At 39.7% G+C, this 21,263-nt stretch overlaps 3 protein-coding genes across 3 annotated transcripts; all 3 read right to left on the reverse strand.

Annotated features, from left to right (window-relative positions):
- Positions 1-171: 171 nt before the first annotated feature.
- Positions 172-6,226, reverse strand: LOC113664141 (uncharacterized). Its single transcript, XM_089200907.1, has 4 exons — positions 6,054-6,226; positions 2,722-2,988; positions 1,504-2,078; positions 172-1,246 (listed from the first exon to the last, which is right to left on the reverse strand). The coding sequence occupies exons 1-4, from the start codon at positions 6,102-6,104 to the stop codon at positions 715-717; spliced, it is 1,425 nt and encodes a 474-aa protein (XP_089057033.1). The 5' UTR covers positions 6,105-6,226; the 3' UTR covers positions 172-714.
- A 443-nt stretch (positions 6,227-6,669) lies between these two features.
- Positions 6,670-14,187, reverse strand: LOC113664136 (uncharacterized). Its single transcript, XM_027179733.2, has 6 exons — positions 13,716-14,187; positions 11,488-11,766; positions 9,369-11,112; positions 8,914-9,190; positions 8,336-8,500; positions 6,670-7,778 (listed from the first exon to the last, which is right to left on the reverse strand). Exons 1-6 carry the CDS (start codon positions 13,785-13,787, stop codon positions 7,631-7,633), a joined length of 2,685 nt encoding a protein of 894 aa, XP_027035534.2. The 5' UTR covers positions 13,788-14,187; the 3' UTR covers positions 6,670-7,630.
- Positions 14,188-17,120: 2,933 nt separating this feature from the next.
- LOC113664140 (uncharacterized) lies at positions 17,121-20,939 on the reverse strand. The gene is made up of 4 exons (XM_089200912.1): positions 20,780-20,939; positions 19,420-19,440; positions 18,619-18,853; positions 17,121-18,051 (listed from the first exon to the last, which is right to left on the reverse strand). Exons 1-4 carry the CDS (start codon positions 20,829-20,831, stop codon positions 17,256-17,258), a joined length of 1,104 nt encoding a protein of 367 aa, XP_089057038.1. The 5' UTR covers positions 20,832-20,939; the 3' UTR covers positions 17,121-17,255.
- Between the last annotated feature and the right edge of the window lie 324 nt (positions 20,940-21,263).

Below are 21,263 nucleotides of genomic sequence, written 5' to 3' on the forward strand. Positions count from 1 at the left end.
CAGAACAGAGATAATTTGATGGCTCACAACTCATGATTGCGATGAGTTTCATAATATACCACCCGTGATATTTTTTCGTGTCTGCCCATAAGCCATTTAGACCGCAAAGGTTATCAACACCAATGAGCTCCTGTCAACACGTGATAAAAAAAGGAACAGATGAAAGGGAAGTAAGAGTGAAAAATATGTGCTTTATTTGCATCATGGTGAGATAAAAAAAAATACAATTAAAAGATAACGAAGTGCAGAAGTAAATGGTTATTTTTGGACGTATTTGCTGCTTTTAGTTTCTAGTCAAAATATGTTTTTTGACACATTTTGTCACTTGCCGGCCACTGTTTACAATAGACAGCAATTAACAGTTAAAACTATATTTACGCAGGATAGGTCATTGGCTATCACGACAAGTTAGCCTCCTGTCTTAACAACATACTGGTGTTACAAAATCGTAATAACACATCTAGAATCACGTAACAATACCCTTACTTGTTTAAACATACGGCGTAATAATCTCTAATTATGAGAGATAACATTTTAAAAAGTGCGATACTACAGTACAAATGTGTTTTATATCAGAGAAACAAAAACAACTGAAAAACAACAAAAATAGAAAAAAATTGATATGAAAAAAAAAATTGTTATTCCGCAGAATACCTCCTGCAAAAAGTTCATGCTACTTGTTAATCTACTGACTTCTCTGTCAAAACTGCATGCTCAGTTCTTTTTTCGATTAAGACAGCTTAGCCCTTCCCAGCCAGGTCTGCACACTTTACTTCCATCTCTTGGCTCGCACACGTAATGCCCGTGCTCGTTGTCATCATAAGGGACACAATACTGGAGACACTCTGGGCCATGCCACCACTTCTTGCATTGCTTAACTCCATCGTCAGAACAATAGATGTAGCCTTGCTGGAAGCCGTACGTGTCATTTACCAAGCAGGATAAAGAACAGTTTGCGCCATACCGACCCAGGAGGCAGTCCATGCAGTCTGGAGAGCGATACCCGTTTAAACAGACTTTGCCGCCTTCCTCGTCACAAGTATAGTGGCCTCGTATGTCATCATCTTGAGGAATGCAAAACACTGTGCAGTTCTCTCCGTGCCATCCGTCATGGCATGTCTTATTTCCCTCACGTGCACAGCTATAATGGCCGTTGTCATCATCGTCATGAGGAATGCAGTGCGCCTTGCAGTCGCTACCAAACCACCACGGTAGGCATTGTTTCGTTCCATCTGATTGGCTGCATCTGTAGAGGTAAATGCAATCTTTGGTGTCTAAGAAAGCGTAATGTATAAAACTGGGAACAATACTGCTGACCTGTTTTCCCAAACAACCGAACGAACCCATTACTAACAGTGGCTAAACTACTTTTTAGGTAGCTAATTTTTTTCGTGTTGGCTATTTTTGACTGTGGATCTCTTTCTCATGAGCATTAACAAGGACAATAAAAAACGCCTTGAAATACCTTGCACATTTGTGCAAACTGCATATGGAACAACTTACTTGTAATGTCCAAGCTCGTAACTGTCTTGAGGTACACAATGTGTAGAACAACCAGGACCAAACCAGTTTTTCACGCATCGTTTACAGGATGGCCCTTCCCAACGAGGAAGACAGATTTTGTTTCCCTGCCTATCACAGTTGAAATGTCCATCTCGCGGGTCATCTCGAGGGGCACACCATCGAGCGCAGCTCTCTCCATAATAACTTGATCTACAGACCTTTTTCCCCATTTTATCGCAGGTGTAGTGTCCCCTCCAGTCATCCCGCGGGATACACTCCACAGTGCAGCTCTTACCATACCAGTTAGCTCGGCAAACCTTTTCTCCCAGCAATCCACACGTGTAGGTTTTTCCTGGGACACACTGCTTTGTGCAGTGAGGGCCGTAGTAGTTCTTGTTGCAGTATACCTCGAGGTCAAGTGTCAACTGAACAACCCTGCTCTTATGTCGTATGGTCTTTTTCTGATGGCCATGGTTAGGCAACCAAGGTTTATTCGAGCTAAAAAACGTCTCCACTAGGTCATCTTTAAGAATTTTGTCATGGTCCCAGACTTGCACCTTCAAATTAACGAATTCCTTTGGAGAAAGTAATTTCTGTATTAGTAAACAATCTCTTACATTCACAAACACACACAGTCCATTATAAGTACTCAAACCTATGTGAGTGTTTTAAGGGCAAACGCGCGGATGCTTTGGCTGTAGAATGACGCACTTGGCAAATTTTTGTTTGTTTTGCAAAAAAATCTGTCATCAGTCCCGTGAGACAAGTGCGCCCGGTGATTTTTTTATCCAATCAAATTTTGTCAAGACCTACCAATCAACATAGGCGCTGTCGTCCTACCTCAGAGCAGTACAAATTTTTGTCAGGCGTGAAATCTGACAACTTTTTTCAATTTAAAAACCACGATTTGAAGGAGAAAAGATTTGATTTTTACGCGGCAATCAATCGGTGAAGATGGAAGATTCTGCATGATGATCAGTACTCAGGATACTCAGAAAAAACTATCATGGCGTCCAATTTTACGTTCAGGCTGAATCTCCAAGTCTAAGTTCTGCTCAATTTTTACATCGATGTGGTTGACACTCGGTCGTCAACAATTTTTTTTCTACTTTTCAGAGCGCCCACGATTGACAAATTTTGCCGATATTTTTGGACATGGAGCAAAACAAATTTTGCTAGTGCACCAGGCAAACAAAATCGCAAAATTTTATGGCTTACTTGTAAGGATGTGAATGCGAACTCTTTTCTTAAATTTAGTCTATGATCATCCCTGTTGCCAATGACTGCAGTCTGTGTAGTTCCCATGTTACAGGAATGCGTATTGGCGGAGGCTGACTTTGTCACACAAATTTTGAAATATGCTTCACATCCACCAGAGCAACCAAATAACCCAGCGTCACAGCATTTGAATTCGTAGGTCCTGTGAGAAGGATTTTTGTAATATTTTAGGGTCACGACCACACGTCCACTCCCTTTACACGACATCTGTAACAAATGGAAAAAAATTGATTTAAATGGCCCTTTCGAGCTCTACTCGGTGGCTTTCTAAGATGAAGATGGAGATGGAAAGTGTAAAGAAGTGAGATGGAGAAAAATTCATTGTTATGTTAACATTCTTTAGAAAAAGGAAGATTGCAGAGTTTGAGCTGATGTCAGGGTCAGTGTGAATCAACAGATTAAACATTTAAATTAATAGTACAAAACTCGTAGACAAAATGGGTAAAAGGGTGTTGAAGTATGCGTGAGATGACTGCTGACTGGTCACGGCGTGAGTCAGCCAGTACAACTCACCTTCCTTTTAACATCTTCCTTTTTCAGACGCTTTTCCAGATCAATTTCTGCTCTGTACCGATCTTTTCAAGTGACTTGCGGTCAGTCTATGACCATGTTATTGAAAATGATAATTTTAAAAATGTTTTTCCTTGTTTTAGATTTACTTTTTGTAATGAAGAACATATTTGTATCGATATCCACGTACAAAAACGTTCAGAGGCAAAATTCAAGGAACAAAAAAATCTGATGGCATGGAAAGAAGTGAGCTTCAAGAAACAGATTATGACCAAGAACAAATATACCAGCATATTTTCGCGCAAAATAGAGGCTATTGTGTTTCTTATCTTTCAAATATTTTGCAAAGCGTTTGAAAAGAATGTGTACGAACAGCTTACTGTTTTCTGTGTGGGGTGTGTTGTTTGAATGTTCTCTTGTGCGACTTAATGAACAAAAAAAAATATGCTCGTTCGTTCACGTTCACTATGAGGACGAGATTACTCCTATTTGCGGGGAAACCCTTGGAAGTTCAGGAGTTTGCTGTTTGCCGATATTCATGCAAATTACCACTTGAAACCTGATAGATTCATTAATTACTTGCCGAGTCTTCTGCTCGTGAAAATAAAATTATCCTCTAATATGATTTTTCAGTTTCGCTGCAGCCGCTAGCTTGAAAAGTAAGACAAGTGCTAGTTTCTTGCAAAAATAAAAGGAAAACTCGTTTTTGACTTTAAGTATGACAAATTTTGTTTATGACGCGACTTGTTTGTTCGAAATCTGGACTCCGCCAGTACCAGTCGCTTTCACCGAGGGTTTTTTTCTTTTCTTGATAGAATGGTATTCTTTCTTTTTTTTTTTTTACCATGGAAATTCTTCTTCCTTTGATTTTTCCATGAGAAAAGATTTTTCCCCAAGCAGAGAGCTTCCACATGTGAATTTTGTCGGGTGCGCGATGCAAATAACATGAAAAACGAGCTTGCCGTGAAAATTTCCTCCAAGGAATTCGCCCAGGTTCGAGATTATGACACCTTCTTGACTTACTAGCTTTCATCTGAAATTACGTTTTTTAGAATAACTTTTAGAGCTTTAGGAGATTTTTAAAATTTTTTTCTTGGAAACGTTAGGTAAAATGTTTGAAGTCAGTTTTGTCTAGTAAGAGAAAAACCCCTTTTTTCGGCCCATGAAGGTGGGAAGTAACCTAAAGCGGATACATCTGTATTCATGTCATACCTTTGTAACAAAAAGAGGTCCAAAGGTCCGTTTGAGTCTGAAAGAAGATTCCAGCGATTCAATTTATTTAATTTCAAATTCTGCACCAGGGCTCTAACACTCTCAAATTTCCTTAATCTATTTGTGATATATAGAACATCCAAACAGGCCCAATAATTTGAACAAATAACAGAAACTGTTTTACGGATGAGATTTGGTTCCAAGCTTGCGGCAATTCTTGCAATAAGAAGAGAATTTGGTAACCTGATCCTAGACAAACGGCCCGCTTTGGATGTGCCACGGAGGAGCACTGCACAAAGCAAACAATTGAATTTGAATAATTTCAAAGAATCCTCTCACTCTTTAGCCAGCGCCTTCCGTAAACTAACGACGAGAAATACGTAGTATATAAGAACCTGCGTGGCCCAAGTACGAAAGCCATCGGGTCGATAGAACTGGTCAGTGACCGTTCCAGAGGCTTTCGCGTGGGTCAAAGTAAAGACTAACCGAAGCCCGAAACCCGCATGAAAAGCCTCTGCCGGGTAAATCGAGAGCTAGAATCGGAACAAATTAATGCCAGCATGTCGTAGGTTATGAGAGCTCGATCTATTTCGCGTTTGGGACTCGTAAGGATGCTGCTTTTAAGTGCGGTAATTTTAGGGAATTTGTAAGCTACATGAATATCGCGAGATTTGAAAGTTCTGTTTCTCACACATCGTTTCAAATGTCATTGTTCTTTTCGTGGTTTCCTATTCTCAGTCAATTTAATTTTTTTCTCTGAGTAATACCAACTCACTATAAAACTGTTTTGTTTTTTTTCTTGTACGCTCGCTCCACAGCCCGATTTGAAGCAATTTCAGATGGTTAGGGTTGCTCGGGTTTTCTTTATACACATCACCCCTGATGTTATATTACGTAACCTCATCAAATTTTCGACTACCTGCTTGGTGTCCCGTTCACCCTTGTCAGACATTGAAAAAAGCAGACCTCTAAAACGTAGTCTATGTATTACTCGAAAAGGGTCAATGCTCTTGGTGCTGCTCCTGTGTAAACAATTTGACTTGTGTTTTTCCCCGGTCATGCGAGCCATTGGATAGACAAAGGTCGCACACAGTGACTTAATTTTCAGGGGTATTAGTTTTCGCTGTTGACGGGGACCCGCGAAACAAGACAACATTTCCCGTGGGTATTTATATTTGTCAACAAAATTGTCACAAAAATGCTTCAAAATGTTTAAAATAGTATTCTGAAGGTGGTTGTAGGTGGTTTCAAGTGGTTTTAGGTGGTTTTAGGTGGTTGTAGCTGCTTTTAGGTGGATTTAAGCCATTCCATGCTCTAGTAACCACCGCCATCGAGTTCGTTGTTGTTCAGTTGATCAGAGATCCCACAACAAAATCATGATTAAATAATTAACCTGGCGCGAGGCTTGGTTTTATCTTTTCCCTAGCCTTATATTTCATTGGCCACGAAACAAAGATTGGAACCTTTTTTAATTCACTTTCCAGCAGTTTCCATCAACTACACCTCCTTTAAGGCATAGTTGTCTATGCAGCGTAACTGAAAGGACTTACCACAAAGAAAAGCATCATCGCCGCAGCTGATATCAGTGGAAGTAACTTCATTTTCCGTTTTCTATCGCTCGGCGTTGGCACTCAGTAAGGATCTGTATCTGGAAACCGAACAACAACTTGAACAGGGCTGTGTCGGCACACCCGCTGAAATGAACTCCAATAGTTCACGCTTGGATTATATAGGTGTGGAGATCTTGTTCGGCATTTCTGGGAGTGTTACTAATTTGAAGATGAGTACACCGCGGAACCACTGGAATCAGTGGAACCGGCAGAACTTAAGGAACCTGCAGAACTATTAATTTTTATCAAAAATATTATAATAAAAACTAAAAGCACCCGAATACTGTTCTAGATTCCAGCCTAAAAGTTTGCTGATATCCTTCGGATGAGGGGTTGTTCAGATACCGCGGTACCCAAACTGTTCGAGCTTTTAAATTATTGTTCAATTATCATCACTCAGGGTAGGTGACTGCTGATTGCTCCTAATGATCTTACATACCCTTGTACTAGTACTGTGAATGTCGCTACAATTGGAGTTGGACGTCAAGGACGGTTAAAACATATTTCTCATTTAAAGTATTCTTCTTTATACCCGAAAACGAACTTTCAGACAGTGTTAGAGTCTTTTTAGTTTCTTGTTTATCTGATTACTTTTCTTTCACAGAGAAACATAGGTTCCGGAGGTTCTACCGTCCGCTGATCCACTATTTAGTAATACCCCATTTCTGGAAGATTAAATGGAACTAAGCCAATGCAAGAGCCCATTAATGAGCTCCTGGCCTATGTTTAATGCCTCTCCTCTTATTACAAGGTGTTTATCCGTTTATAGTAAATGGATATTGGAAAGATCGCTCCAAAAATCGAGTGCTGAAAGAGTAGTTGATATACTTTGGTAAACAAATACAACTTCTAGAGAATACTCAGAGAATTCCGGCTTAACACTCCTTAAACTTGACTGATTGAAAACGAATCCTTCCTAAAAAAAGCATTCTTTAATTTCTTCCACAATAGATGTATAATTAGTTTTAGATCCCCGCAGGATTCAAGCACTCAAATAGCAGAGAGTACTCATCCTAAAATCACGGGTGGACCCGATTTTATGGGACCAATAGCCAATTCCAGACTTTATAACATGAAGAGTCTGGTTACTTCAAGATCTGCAACAGTGGTCTCGAAACTTCCTAATGACCAAACAAACGGAAATGTAAATTCATTTATAAATAAATGTGTTGACAGGTTAGCGTGGCTCCTGCGGCCTGAGTTCTCACTGCGAAGAAATTTCAGACATTTTTGACAAAAAAAAGAGATTCGTCTACACGGTTGTAATCTAGAATCTCAGATCAAAGGCACGTTTAGCCCCTCATACTGAAATTTCGACTCGAAGATGAGCAATTTTCAGACGCAATTTTCTGACCTTTCATTTGTATGAAATCTCACCAGTGATTTTATTATACATAAGAGCAATCTGTTTCCTGGTGTCACTTGTCCGCCTTTACGGCTATTTTTATACCTGAAGCTCGATTTCATATGGAATTAAATTTACAACTTCTGTCAACTTGTCAATTTTACCCTTTTGTTCACAAATCAAACACAACATTCCAATCATTGTCAAGTTTTAGTTGTTTGTCACTGGTACCGCACTTGGGTTTTTGTTTTCGTGGAGCAAAAAGTGGATTATTGTACATCACCAGGTGGTCGTCTACTTGTCTTGAGCCGTCTTCAATCCTACACAAGGAAAAAAAATGAATAGTCAAATCAGTCTTCACCAAATATTCTCAAAAGATTCAAGTGGCTTAAGAATTCTTTGAAAACACTCAAATTATGACAACCTGAGTTTATTTCTGCAAGGTGCAAAGATGTCTTTGAATTTAAAGAGACCATTGGTGCAATAAACAGAAAAACAAAAACTAATTGGTTTACCTCCAGTTATCATAAAAAACAGATGGTATCAAATTGTTTGATGTAAAGCTTATACCTTTTTCTCACCGAACTAGGCCTTAAACTTTCCGTTTATTGCGAATTTTTGCGTTTCTTGAAGAAAAGTTAAAGTTATCTTTATTTTACTTCATCAGAACGAGAATAGTTTATTTAAGTTACAGGGTGACCTTAAGTTGTTTTTATCATATGTATGTGTTCTGAATGAAAAAAAAAAAAAAAAAGGATTTTAAGTCAAACACGATCATACTCTTCAACATGTATAAATTGCATTACTCATCCAACATAAGGGAGATTCCAGTCACCAAAAATCAATCCAGTCCTTTTTAGCAGAGAAAGAAACTCACCAAGAGACTTGTTGAACCTTGAAGAACATTTCGTTCATTTCATATTGCGTCAGGATATCGTCTGCTAATGGGTTTACTCTACCACTTGCTCGTCTTTCTGATGAATGCTCCCGTGTTTCATTTTTTTGTCTAAAATAGGGAACTCGCTTGGCTTTAGGCCTGCAACTGAGGTTGAACAAAAGAAGCCTGAATGAACTCAAATTCCTTAATACACAGTTAAACTGAAATAGGAAATATGTACATGGACACTTGGACCTTGTTCTTACTGAACTCGCTGGTCAAACCTTTGGTTTGTTCCCGGTTCGTTCCTCAAGTCCAATGAATACGGCAAATTGGGAAGGCTCTTCTTTTAGAACAACTTTAAAATCATCCGAAAAGGTATCTAAACAGTCGTGCTTTTTAATGTGAATCACAAAAAATACGCGCATTTCATGATATTTTAATCCCAAATTTCTGGATTAGTTTGGTTAGCTTAGGCTAGACACCTAAGGAATCTCTCCCTTTTCATTAGATCCGAATCTAACAGGTAATTTATACAAAATGAAACATGCACGTGATTTCTGCAAAGAGATACTGACCTTAGCATAGCTATCATAATTATGGCACATATACACAGTAGTAATGCAAAGCCTCCAGTGATCAAACCGATCCGCGTTTTAGTCAACCATCCTTCCTCATCTGCCTTTCTACTTTCCTTTTCCACAGCGCTATTTTCTTCAGTCGACTCCGTAGTTGACATCTCGGTCTGAGGGAAGAACGCAGTCGTAATAATGTGGTCTGTGGTTTTCTTTTCGGTCGGGAAAGACGACAATGACGTAGGAGTCCTTACAGATGGGTGAGAAGTAGATGTAACTCCTTAAAAATAAAAAGAAAATAAAGTTCAGCAATAATAGCAACTACTCTTACTTTATCTTATTTATTTTGCGACATTTTTTCAAGTCATTTCATCCAAACACTTTCTACCTGCATTTTCTGGGTTGACCGGATGATCAATAATAAGGAAAGGAAAACATTCACGACTCAGTACACTTACTTTGAAGACACGCTTCTCCTTGCCAACCTTTCAAACACAGTTTTTGGCCGGTGTCCTCCTCACACGTGTAATGCCCTTCGTTGTTGTTTTGTGCCTTGCAAAATGCAGTGCAGTTAGGTCCATACCAATGCAAGTTACATACCTTGCTTCCATTGGTGGCATCACAACTATAGTGGCCGACGGGGTCATCCCTAGGGATACAATTAGTGGAGCAGTTAGGGCCATACCAAGTTTGGTGACATATCTTTGTACCTTCCTCAGACCCACAGTCGTAATGTCCCTTAGAGTTGCTGCTGGGTACACAATGCGTTGAGCAATTTCGACCAAACCAGCCCTGGTGACACATCTTGCTACCGTCGCGAGGATCGCATACGTAATGCCCTTGAGAGTCATTTCTCGCTGTGCAATAAATGGTGCAGTTTTGTCCAAACCAGCTCCGGTCACAAATCTTGGTCCCGTCCTCTATCGCACAGCGGTAGTGTCCTTCTGAATTGTTTGTTACCTTGCAAAAAGATTTGCACTCGGTTCCATACCAGTTATCCAGGCAAATCTTGCTGCCATTTCTCTTATCGCACTTGTAATGCCCGTCCGAGTTATTTTGAGGAGAACAGAAGGTAGAGCACTGAGCTCCATACCAGTCACTATGACACATCTTACTTCCATCGATCTTGTTACAATTGTAATGCCCATACCAATCACTATCTTGAGGAACGCAGAAAGTAGTACAATTGCCACCATACCAGCCCGGATTACAAATCATCCGTCCTGTCTTTGGATGACAAGTGAAGTGACCCGTCTGATCATCTCTTAAGGCGCAATAAATTGTGCAGTTGGGTCCATACCAGTTACGTGCACACAGCTTACTCCCATTTACAGTGCACTCGTGCTGACCAATAGAATTATTCCTAGATTGGCAGTAAACAGTACAGTTTTCTCCATACCAGTTGAGCAGACACTCTTTAGCTCCAGTGCCACTGTTGCAAATGTAATGACCTGCTGAATCATTTCTTGGGGAACAGAAAATGTCACAATAGTCGCCGAACCATCCCTCAAGGCAGATTCGTCTTCCGGTTGTAATATTACAGGTGTAACCCATGGAAGAGTCGTTCCTTGCTTTGCAATCGCATGAAGGTCCATACCAGCCTTGTAAACACATCCTGTTTCCATTTGAGTCACACATGTAGCCAGCCTTAGAATCGTTGGTCTGTTTGCAATAAACAGTACATTTATTTTTGCCATACCAGTTATGCAAACAATTTTTTTGTCCCTGGGAATCGCAATTATAACCCGCCAGCGAGTCATTCCTTGGGATACAGTGTACCTTACAGCTGAGTCCATACCATCCATGAAGACAAATCTTTCTTCCTGTCCCTGGCTCGCATGTGTAGTGTCCGTTTGTGTTGTCATCGTGAGGTATACAGTATACCTTACAGCTGGCACCATACCATCCAACGCGGCAAACCTTATGACCAGTAGTTTTATCGCACGTGTAATGACCTGCTATGTTGTCATCGCGCTCTATACAAAGCGTGGTACAACTAGGACCATAATAATCTTGGCTGCACTGGACTGTGTATTGCAAAACAGTCGTAGACGGGTTACCACCCAAAGTGATTTCCCGCCAATTCTTGGAGGAAGTCCATGAACTAGGAATGAAGGTGACTTTCTTTTCGTATCTGTCTATCATGTCATCCGATGATAGTGGATCATAATCCATGGCTTTGACACTTACCACGAACGAACCCTAAAAAAGTTATAGTCGTTACTTTATCTTACTTTTATTGCTTCATGAATGATGATAGTGATAGTTTCCTCAGCAAAAAGTACATTGATATTGAGAAGGAAAATTATCTACGAGGATAGTTAATCATCAACTGCTATCAGTCAAGTTTTCCAGACCCTCAATGTTTTTTGCTGGGCGTGAAGGGGCTCGATATTTATCAACAATTTCCAGTCCAGATAAGAAAAAAAAAGAACATTCATAAGAAAGGAAAGAAGAATTGTTTCGTAAAAGCGTTAAAAGCAATATAATTCATGCAGAGAAGCAATGATGTAGAAACTCTCACGATTTGTAAGATAGACCTATATACTTATGTTTGATCGCCTTACTCTGGCATACCTTCCACGAAGAGAAACTCCATATCAGTGGGTTTCTTCCTCCACGATAGAAGCCTTCGTTTGCACCAAAGACAACATGCTTGGTGTCATGATATGTATTTGTCGTCGCGGAGACCAAACAAGATCCGCCAACAGATTGTTTCAGACAAATTTCCAAGTAATAGTCACAACTCCTACAAGATGGTTCACAACAATTTCCGTTCAAGTCTTTATTTGATGGATTTGAGAAACTTTTGAGAAGTAGTGAAACCTTTCCACCAGGACCAGCTGAAGTCGCAACCTTAGGAAGTAAAACAGCTCTCCTGATTAGATGTTTAATCATATTTACTTATCATCGTGGTCCTAGTTCTGGTTCTAGTCTACCACTAGAGTCAGTTCGTCAATTAATCGCGCTTTGGTTCATACTTCAACCCTCCCATCCCCCCCCCCCCCCCCTCATGAAGCAGATGCATATTGTTTCAAAAAAAAACCTAAACGATCAATCTTCGTGATCAACGCAGTCGTAATTTTTTAACTGCAGTAACTACTGTATTCTAACTTTGCACATATGTAATATTTCATACAAAGCGGCTTTGAACTGCACACATTTGTCATATTTTTGAGTTAACATATTAGCAGTGCTCAAATGAGTAATGTGTCTATTGCAGAGGAAATGTCTAGAAATAAACATTTTTGTGGCTACTACCTTCTGTAAGAAACGATAGATTTTGTGAAACCGTATAACCGATGTCTCTCAAATGTTGTTATAGTTTTGACTTGTTGGTCTTAAGAATTTCTTCCATCATCATACTCGTGACTCCGCTTCGCGGTAGTCTGATTTCACTTATCACGCGCATCATTACATAGAGAAGTGGACTCAACTCGGTCCCATTGCCATTAAAAATAAGTGTGAGACTCCAATGCGTTGACAACTGAGAAGAAATCCGTTTCTAGAAATTACACTCTCTTAAACGTAAACACTGAAAATTAATTACTGCAAGAAGGAAAGCATGCAAAGTAGGTTTATGTTCTAACTGACGGCAAGACATGGAAAACTTATGTTTTCTTCTTTTGAAAGTAAACGAAACTGCATGAAATGGGGTTGAGAAAAAGATAACTGCTGAGTTTCACATTATGGTTTTTCTAGGAAAAATCGATTCGCATCAGATTTTCAGATATTTTATTCTGAAAAAAAATTACATAACAGAGTTCCATGAATCCCTTGATGTATATTGGCATTGCGAATTGATTTTCATTTTCATTTTTTTTTTCCTTGAGGTGCTTCATACATCTCGCTTTTTGACGACAGTTAACCTTCAGCCAGAGCGAACAACTTGTTTGCTCATAATCCTTTTTCAAACACCTCCCATTTCGATGCAAGACATGTCACTGTTTTTCAACAAAGCTCAGTTCATACAGAGATATAACGAAACGTTTCGCTTGAGAACTCTTGCGGGACAAAAAGTTACTAAGGCGTACAGAAAGGCATAAGATGCCTTTCATTAGTCGAAAATCGATGCGCCTCAGCTCCCGTAAACTTTTATAAGTATCAAACTTTTCCTCAAGTGATCCTGTAACTAATGTAGCCGGAAACCAAACTTGAAATGAATATTGCGAAAGGCTATGTTCCCAGTTAAGATTATGTATCCAAATCATTCTTCGGTCGAGGGTATCGATTTTTTGTCTCATCCTTGCACTCATTTCAACTAGCATTACCTTGAGCCGACTCTGTGAAAACGTTTCCAGTAAATGCGAGATAATCTTCATAAAATTAAATCGCCGCGCGATAATTAACACATGCCCTGATCACTTGTAACTAATAGAAAAGTCACCGGAAAGTCACAGAATACCAGCTTAATTATCCCTACCACACGCAAGCGGTTTTGCAAGACCATGAAATATGAAAACAAGTCTAAATTTCTGAATAATTTCTGACACCGGAAATTTTCGCGAAGCATGCGTTAGAACAGAAAAGTAAAATTGAAGAATCAATCCACTGTGCTCAAGCGTAATTTATGTTTTACACTTCCTGTTCAGAACGTTTTTCAACGGAACTCAAATATTTAGCAATTTAGCGTGTTGCACAGATAGCAAGTGGCTGACAGTTTTCAAAACAGAGCAGTATATTGCAAAGACGTGTTGAACTAACTTTGTGATTCGTAAATATCCTGAAAAAAAATTTTGAGGTACAAGTCCGAGAACTGTTATGACATAAATCGTTGGGCCTTTGCGCGAAAGAAGTAACCCTACCTGAAAAGCAACGAGTAGTGCTGCAACCAGGAGAAACCTGAGGGTGTTTGACCTTGCGAGGTAGATTTCCATGTCGAGTAACTTTGCTTATCCAGGCCTTTGACTTGTTCAGTTCCCAACTGCACTTTCGGAGAATAAAGATAAAGCCTACCTTCTAGGTGCAAGCACGGTAGACTAGCAATAACAAACAATATGTTTACACTGTCTCAGGTTCTTTCAATGCGCACATGATCCATGTCTCAAGCGCTTACTTACGCAATTCATGTCTCCGCTCATTTCCGGTATTCTCAAGCCAGCTCCACGGTGACCATGTCTGTGAATAGTTGTTTTGAAATGGAGCATACCAATAGTATCGGATCTTTTAAGAAGTGAGAGAAAGTTTGTTTACGAGAGATCGTGTTTGTGAGTTTGACTTGAAACAATATTGAGTACAAAGAAATTTACCATCGTCGACTCCGCACGTGCCCAGGTCAGGAAATGTCCTTAAATTTTATTACGTCAGGTTTTTTTCCCCAGCAAGAGCGCACATGTTTCACAACCCGATTACAAGACTCTAAAAGACCTATTGTCACAATGAGAACATTTCAGTAATGTTTTACTCGATTAGTCTTCTTATTTTGCTCCAACGCTCTTCTTATCTCGAACTTTTCATTAAATCGGCTATTCTCCTACTTTTGTTAGTATTGGTGTCGGAATGAAACTATCGTGACAGTTTTGGCAATACATCCTCGCAGTGGCATGCACATGTGGAGCACTTCAAATTTTAAGTGGGTGTGATTCGAGGTCTCCAACTTTGTCATGGACGAAATTTAGTCAAGCTTACTCTCTTACCGTAGCTTTAGCGCGACTTGCAACCTTAATTCTGCATATTACCGGCGGAAAAATTCGTATTTAAAAAGCACTTTTGCAACTTTATTTCATGGGTGTATGACGCTCATTAAAGACTATTTCTGAATACTGGCGACGTCAGAAGAACTAGTAACTTTGAAGTGTATCTTATCCTTTATTTGGTTGACACCAGCCAAATCCATCAGTACTCTGTCTGAACCTGCCTTCCGCAAAGGTTTAATGCAAAGAAATCACACTTCAATATTTGCAACATTTCTGCCTTTCATTTTTCGTTTGCTTCGAACAATTTATGGTTGGAACTACAATGCATATGCATGTATCGGAAATTCCTGTGACACCTTGGTTCAAGGGGGCAAGACGAGATTCGCAACAGTTACTAAACTGTGGAGCAGTTTTTCTCTAGATGTTCTAGCGAGTTGAAGGAAGTCACAAAATATTCAGCATACAATGTTTTCAAGTGGATTACAAAAGCATACGGTGAAGTCTTCGTAAACAAATCAGCATAATATGTAAGGTTTTTTTTGGCCTTAATTCCAGTTTTTGCTTGATAATTCTGCAAACGATCAGCTCTCCACAATCCTATTGAAACGCTAGCGCTGATGTTTATTTTATAATTATTGGCCACATTACTATAGATTAAATTACAAAACAACAAAAAACCTAACAACTCCATTCATATGTGCATAGTAACCTGAATTGGCAATTTCTGACAATCAGTATTTCTTCTCAAGGCCAACCTAACGAACAATCTAACTAGTAGTACCACAGTAATTCAGTCTAGAGATAAATTGGACCCCATTTCTGGTATTTTGCAAAGGAGAAGGCGCAAAGTAGATAGGAACGTTACACTATCAACGCGCAATCATATGATACTTTACTTAGCGGTCACTTCAAGAGCGGTATCAGATAACTTATTTACTTTTGAGAGAGGAAGGTAAAATTAAAACTACGGTAAACGCCATAAAAAAAAAAATTAAAAAAAAAACATCTCTACCTGTATTAACCTAGCACACAGGGCTTAACACATCTAATGACAATAATGAAACTTTAATAAAACAAACTCTAGAGCAATGGAAACTTAGAAACACATAGGTACTCTCGCTTTCTCTCTTCAGCTGGCTGTGAGCTGAGGTAATCATTGGATTTAAGTCCATTACAACAAAATTAAGTTTAACATTTAGAACAGAGACATTTCCGCTCACCCACGTACCTCCTTTTACGAAATAAATTATCTATGAACCCTACGGTGTTGCTTTTCAAAACAATTTAGACCCGACATGCATGTAACTCTTCCAGATCAAATATTTTTATATCCAAACCATAGCGACCCCAATATCCTACCACGCACGTACATTATGGGTTTTCCAGCTGTGTCTTTTAACCCCCTGACATTGAAAAAAGGTGAAAAATCTTGCGTCAAAGACAGTGTTGAAAACCGGAATTTCTGTGGGTAAAAATGATTGGTTCATTTAACCATTTGCTGTTTTAAAGGCTAAATTAAGTTATTAGTCTCTAAATGATCCTTTCACCTTTTCCTTTTGGACGTTTTCAGTTTTGTTCCTTATTCAAACACAAATTTAGCATTTGGCCGAGGAAAGAGAGCTCCACGCAGGAATCTGGTAATGGGTATGAAGAATCTGCGCGCCTTGGATCAGGGGTTTAAGGGGACGTGGGATGATCCCACGATAAAAAAAAAAAAGATTTCTGTACATGTTAAGTGATAGTGGACTGTAACACGCCTAAAAATATCTGGCTGAAAGATCTGCCGGTTGAAAATCCTTGTTTCATAATTATCCTTCAAATCAGCCTATTGGTTGACACGTTTTTGTTTTTTGAGTGATGATTTATGAGGGCCGCTTCAATAACCCCTCTATGAGCGTGATGTTGTTGTGATTGTTGTCATGGTCTTGGCAAGCTCCAATGTGGCTGTCCCAAAAGTTTATAAAATGCCACAATCCTAGCATTTGCTATTCTCTCATCTCTTTGAACGGACCTACACCTTGCTTTTGTGAGGCTTTATGGGGCATCTCATTAAAGCATCAACTATGAAAGAGACTTTCAACTGGAACGATACAGGTTGAAATAGGAATCGTTTCTGTCTCGCTCAGTAATTTAGAGGGAGATTGTGACGAAAGGTGAACGCTCGAAACGTCAGCTTTGGATTCTTTACGGTGACCAATTTACATCATCAGCTCAGTTGATAAAACCAAATCATTTTGTGAAAGAAAAAGAGGAGCACAACCTTTGCATTTTTGGCCGACAAAGCGTGGTCATCGATTTGACCAATTTAAGAAAATATGAAACCACTTAAACCACTGTAGAAGACTAGCGCATTATAACAAAGCTAGAGACTGATGGAGGAGAAACGTTTCCTCGGTTGAGCACTTGGAGTGGAGAAAAATCGAAAGGAAAGTCAAATTCTCAGTAAGCAAGAGATTCTCTTCACATTCCATCTCTTCTATTACCTCCCACAGCTTCCTCACTGACCTAAATAAGAATGGTCTCCTTACCGTGATCGAATAACTTTAACAAACACAAATTGCGCATTTCGTTGGTATTGCTCAGGGGAAACAAATATCCTTTAATTCAAAATTTTGAATTCAATCTCATACAACTTTTAAGTGGATATTTATCTCTATTCAGAAATACTTTAATCAATGGTTGACAGCAGCACCGACCTCATCCACCACCTCAACGTCTCCAGTCCCCACCGCCACCACCTATAGGTCCCCAGCCTCCACCACCACCACCACCACCACCACCACCTCCACCTACAGGTCTCCAGCCTCCACCACCACCTCCACCACCAGGTCTCCAACCTCCACCACCACCTCCACCACCAGGTCTCCAACCTCCACCACCACCTCCACCACCGGGTCTCCAGCCTCCACCACCGCCTCCACCTACAGGTCTCCAGCCTCCGCCTCCACCACCGGGTCTCCAGCCTCCGCCTCCACCATTGGGTCTCCATCCTCCGCCTCCACCTCCACCACTGGGTCTCCAACCACCTCCACCGGGTCCCCAACCTCCACCTCCGCCTCCGCCACCAGGTCTCCAGCCTCCACCCCCGCCTCCACCACCAGGTCTCCAGCCTCCACCTCCACACCCACCTCCGGGTTTCCAACCTCCACCTCCACACCCGCCTCCACCTCCCCAACCGCCTCCGCCCACACCGCCAACGCCACCTCCCCACCCACCACCTCCACCTCCAGGTCCCAAGCCACCACCTCCCTCTCCATTTCCACCACCGCCACCTCCCTTGTTACAATATTCCTCTTTACTAAAACTTCCCTTCATAACATTATTCTCGAAGTCACCCTTCATATTCCCAGCTGGTTTATACCGTCCTACAACGTAGGTGCATTGCCCGGACGTGGCGTGTCCCATTCCCAGTTTGTCACTTCCTTTCCAAACTAACTGTGTGAAGTGCCCTGTGCCAGACGCATATCCGGGATTGTTAAAGCTGTACATGCAAACTTCGTCGTACCTATGGTTGAAAAGAAGGAGCGAGGAACTAATTGAAAGAAAGAAGGACCTTTGAATATCATCTTTTATTGGAAAATATTTAGACACAAAACCTTTTCTCGGCCATGTTAATAATTGAAGGTAAAGTTCGTTTTAGCAATTATTTATTAAACTAAGAAATAAGTGACATGATAAGGAGCTATAAATTGGAGAAAATAAATTCTGAGCACAGCGAAGGTAACTTAAGAAATTATGAAACAAAACAGCCTGGAGAAACAGAAAAAAAACGTCACTATGAGCAACGCATCTTAGAGACTGTGCACAATTTCTTTTGGTTCACAGAAATAATTGAGGCGATTTCGAGCCAACTTGACTGACCGAATACTGAATGGCTTTGCATCTCTTCATTCGTAAACTTTCTCAAGGTTTTTTATATAGAATGCAGACTATAGAGCTTAATGTAGAATCATTAGTTTATTACTCGCGCGTAGGAAACGCGTGTTACGCGATTCACAACAGTACGTTTTTTACAGAGGCGCTGAAAACAAGCTGTTGGTAAAATGCTCTTTTATGCCTTTTCAGCACTCACCACATATCAACAGCCTTTTTTGCGGACAAGCCTCCAGACCCACATGCCATGGCGAGATTCTCCCCCTGGCCCGGCCTCTCACTTGAACTCGAGTGTTGCAGAGTGCCCATGCGCGCTAACCGCTGGGCATAGGCTGCTGCACTCTGGCTCATACTTGAGTCCAGCGTCATTGGTGGAGCGTCATGGATCGAACGATAATTGTTATGTGCTTGTAAAGCTTCCTGCTCAAACGATCCTAGATTGATTTTAAAAAAAGGTATTTTGTTAGAATTCTTACCTACTTATCCACCAAAGTTACAGCAACTTGTAGTGAGGACCAAATGACGTAGTCCTATCAAGGGAACACGCAATTAAATCATGAAGTGAGTGCAACATTATGGAACTGAGACAAATGCATTATCCTTTATCAAAGAGTTTAAAAATAGTAGTGAGTGTTCATAAATGAATCTATTCTTTCGCTTTTTTTAATCATTTGGTCAGGTAAAATGTCCATTTCGTAAAGTGCATGGTTTTACTTTAGGGATATGTTTCTTTAGACAGAATTCATAAAGAATCATCACGTATTTCTGTATTTTAAGTCATTGATGACATCTGGTGAGCTTCCATAGTTGTGAGAGTATGAACGTTAATAATAGTCAGCAAGGGATCTCTTTTTCAGAACTCTGAAAACAAACCTGAAACTACTTTTTTTCCGTCGAGCGTTTCCTTCACATTCCGCACAGACTTCATACGGGAAAAAATACACAATTCTAAATAATTAAACTAATCAATGAAGCATCTAAGGAACTTTTTGCTACTTACCTTCAACATGAAGCAGCCTCCCTAAAAAGAATGATAAAAGATATAAAGAGATCTCCAGAGACGAGAAGGAAATTGACAATTATGAGAATTGGATGATCAGTGAACTCACATTGTGTCACCCAAATTTTCTTCCCCTTGCCTTGATAATGAAAACTGTGTGAAAATATGTCCTTGAGCATCTCCAAAAGCGTTTACGTGTTCCACTTCGAGTGCAACTTTTGAATCAAAATCAACTGCCATTCAACTGAATGTCGATTGGCTGATAAAAACTGCCTTTTTTTATTTGTAAAAGCAGCTTTATACTAGTGTTTTAATAAACTTCTCTCAAAATGACGAGAGCTTCAGACAAATGAAAAACTGTTTGGAAATGCCTGCAGGCTTTAAGAGAAAAAAATCGGTGTCAATTTTGCCTAAAAAACTTTATTGAGAACAAATGATGCAAATACCCTCCTGAATAAGCGGTAGAGAAAAAGTCTTTCAATCGGCCGGGTATTAAACGACAAGGATCTTAAAGGTACATCAAGCATTTTTAGAAGAAGGATCGGAAAAGTAGCTACATGTGTGCTAATGCAACTGGTACCAAAAACGTGAATTGCAACATGTCACAAGTTTCCCTCGACTGGTTCAAGAACCTGACCGTGAAGCCAGCAAAGACTTGTCAAATAAAAACTCATCGAGGACGAGATGACTTAATAAAGTCTCTTTTCAAGGATATTTTCAAAGTCTGAGAGAGTGTCCTAGTCCGCCGAGTTCTATTTTAAAAGTTGAAGGAAAATTTGTTAGATAAATATACTTGTGTTTCTCAAAAAGCATTGTACCTTTGATTCAAAATTCCAATTACTTTTTTTTTTATCATACTTTTGGTTTTTAGCACAATTATTTAATTGAAGAAGTTTTCGAAACGCTTTTCTGAAAGGTACGACTTGGGAATTTTTTCTTTACACAATATTTTTCACATCATATAAAAACATTTACTCGCAATAATTTCCTAAGCAATTAAGGATTAATTCAGATTTATCTTTGAAGTTTCTCAACTCTCCTCTGCACTTCGAGACTTCGGATAGGTTTGCAGAATTCGTTTGATATCAATCAATGATTGCCCTCGGAATAGGGCGATTACGTGAAAAAAATTCAACCACTGGCAATATATAAAGGCAGAAGGACGTGTTATCGTAAGTTCCTTAGCGTTATCATCAAGTAACTTTCTCTTTTTCTACGCTTTTTTTCCCTTTTTCTGTCTGTGCAAACGAAAACTCATTTATTTCTCGGCCGGGATGAACATAAAATGCTCTCACGCTACAAATTATTCAGGATACTTAGCTTTCCTATGAAGGTATTTTACATTACCCTAGGGCCTTACCTAACATGCACAGTGTCCTCAGCAACACAACTAAAGATGTTTTTTGAGACATAGCGAGAGAGGAATGAAATTCCCCTCTCAAACTTTTTCAGAACACCGAGTTCAGAGTACCCACTGTTTTCTTCTCAATATTTCTCGTGCCTTTATGAATAAGGCGGGTCGTGTTAGCTTATAATTGACGTTTGTACAGGTGCAACAACGGGTGTTTAGATAGGAAAGTCAGTCAAAAATGGTATAATTTAGATCAAAATAAGTCAAGTGGTTAAGACGAAATATTTTCATAATTTGCCACCCATGAAATATTAATAAATCTTCGAGTTATTAAAAAAAAAACCTAAAGTGGAAATGTTGATTTAGAATGAATCAAAATCGAAATAATAAATAAATTTAAATTCAAATTGAAAGTATTATAATTGAATTACACTTTATCTGAGTGAACTGTTGCACCATTTTAGGCAATGTCCTTCTAGAAAATACAGCTTGC

This window comes from Pocillopora damicornis, chromosome 3, assembly GCF_964200805.1.
Source record: "Pocillopora damicornis chromosome 3, jaPocDami1.2, whole genome shotgun sequence".
Classification (NCBI taxonomy): domain Eukaryota; kingdom Metazoa; phylum Cnidaria; class Anthozoa; order Scleractinia; family Pocilloporidae; genus Pocillopora; species Pocillopora damicornis.

Bases quoted from the DNA above. Each gene is read 5' to 3' on its own strand.
- LOC113664140 (XM_089200912.1), bottom strand. From the start codon at position 20,831: ATGTCTCAAAAAACATCTTTAGTTGTGTTGCTGAGGACACTGTGCATG. The intron at 19,441-20,779 runs GTAAGGCCCTAG...CATTCTTTTTAG, and splicing joins GAGGACACTGTGCATGTTAG to GGAGGCTGCTTCATGTTGAA. The intron at 18,854-19,419 runs GTAAGTAGCAAA...AAATCAATCTAG, and splicing joins GAGGCTGCTTCATGTTGAAG to GATCGTTTGAGCAGGAAGCT.
- LOC113664136 (XM_027179733.2), bottom strand. From the start codon at position 13,787: ATGGAAATCTACCTCGCAAGGTCAAACACCCTCAGGTTTCTCCTGGTT. The intron at 11,113-11,487 runs GTATGCCAGAGT...TAACTTTTTTAG, and splicing joins GGAGTTTCTCTTCGTGGAAG to GGTTCGTTCGTGGTAAGTGT. The intron at 9,191-9,368 runs GTAAGTGTACTG...TTTATTTTTAAG, and splicing joins AGGAGAAGCGTGTCTTCAAA to GAGTTACATCTACTTCTCAC.
- LOC113664141 (XM_089200907.1), bottom strand. From the start codon at position 6,104: ATGAAGTTACTTCCACTGATATCAGCTGCGGCGATGATGCTTTTCTTT. The intron at 2,989-6,053 runs GTAAGTCCTTTC...CATTTGTTACAG, and splicing joins CGATGATGCTTTTCTTTGTG to ATGTCGTGTAAAGGGAGTGG. The intron at 2,079-2,721 runs GTAAGCCATAAA...CTTTCTCCAAAG, and splicing joins TCGCATTCACATCCTTACAA to GAATTCGTTAATTTGAAGGT.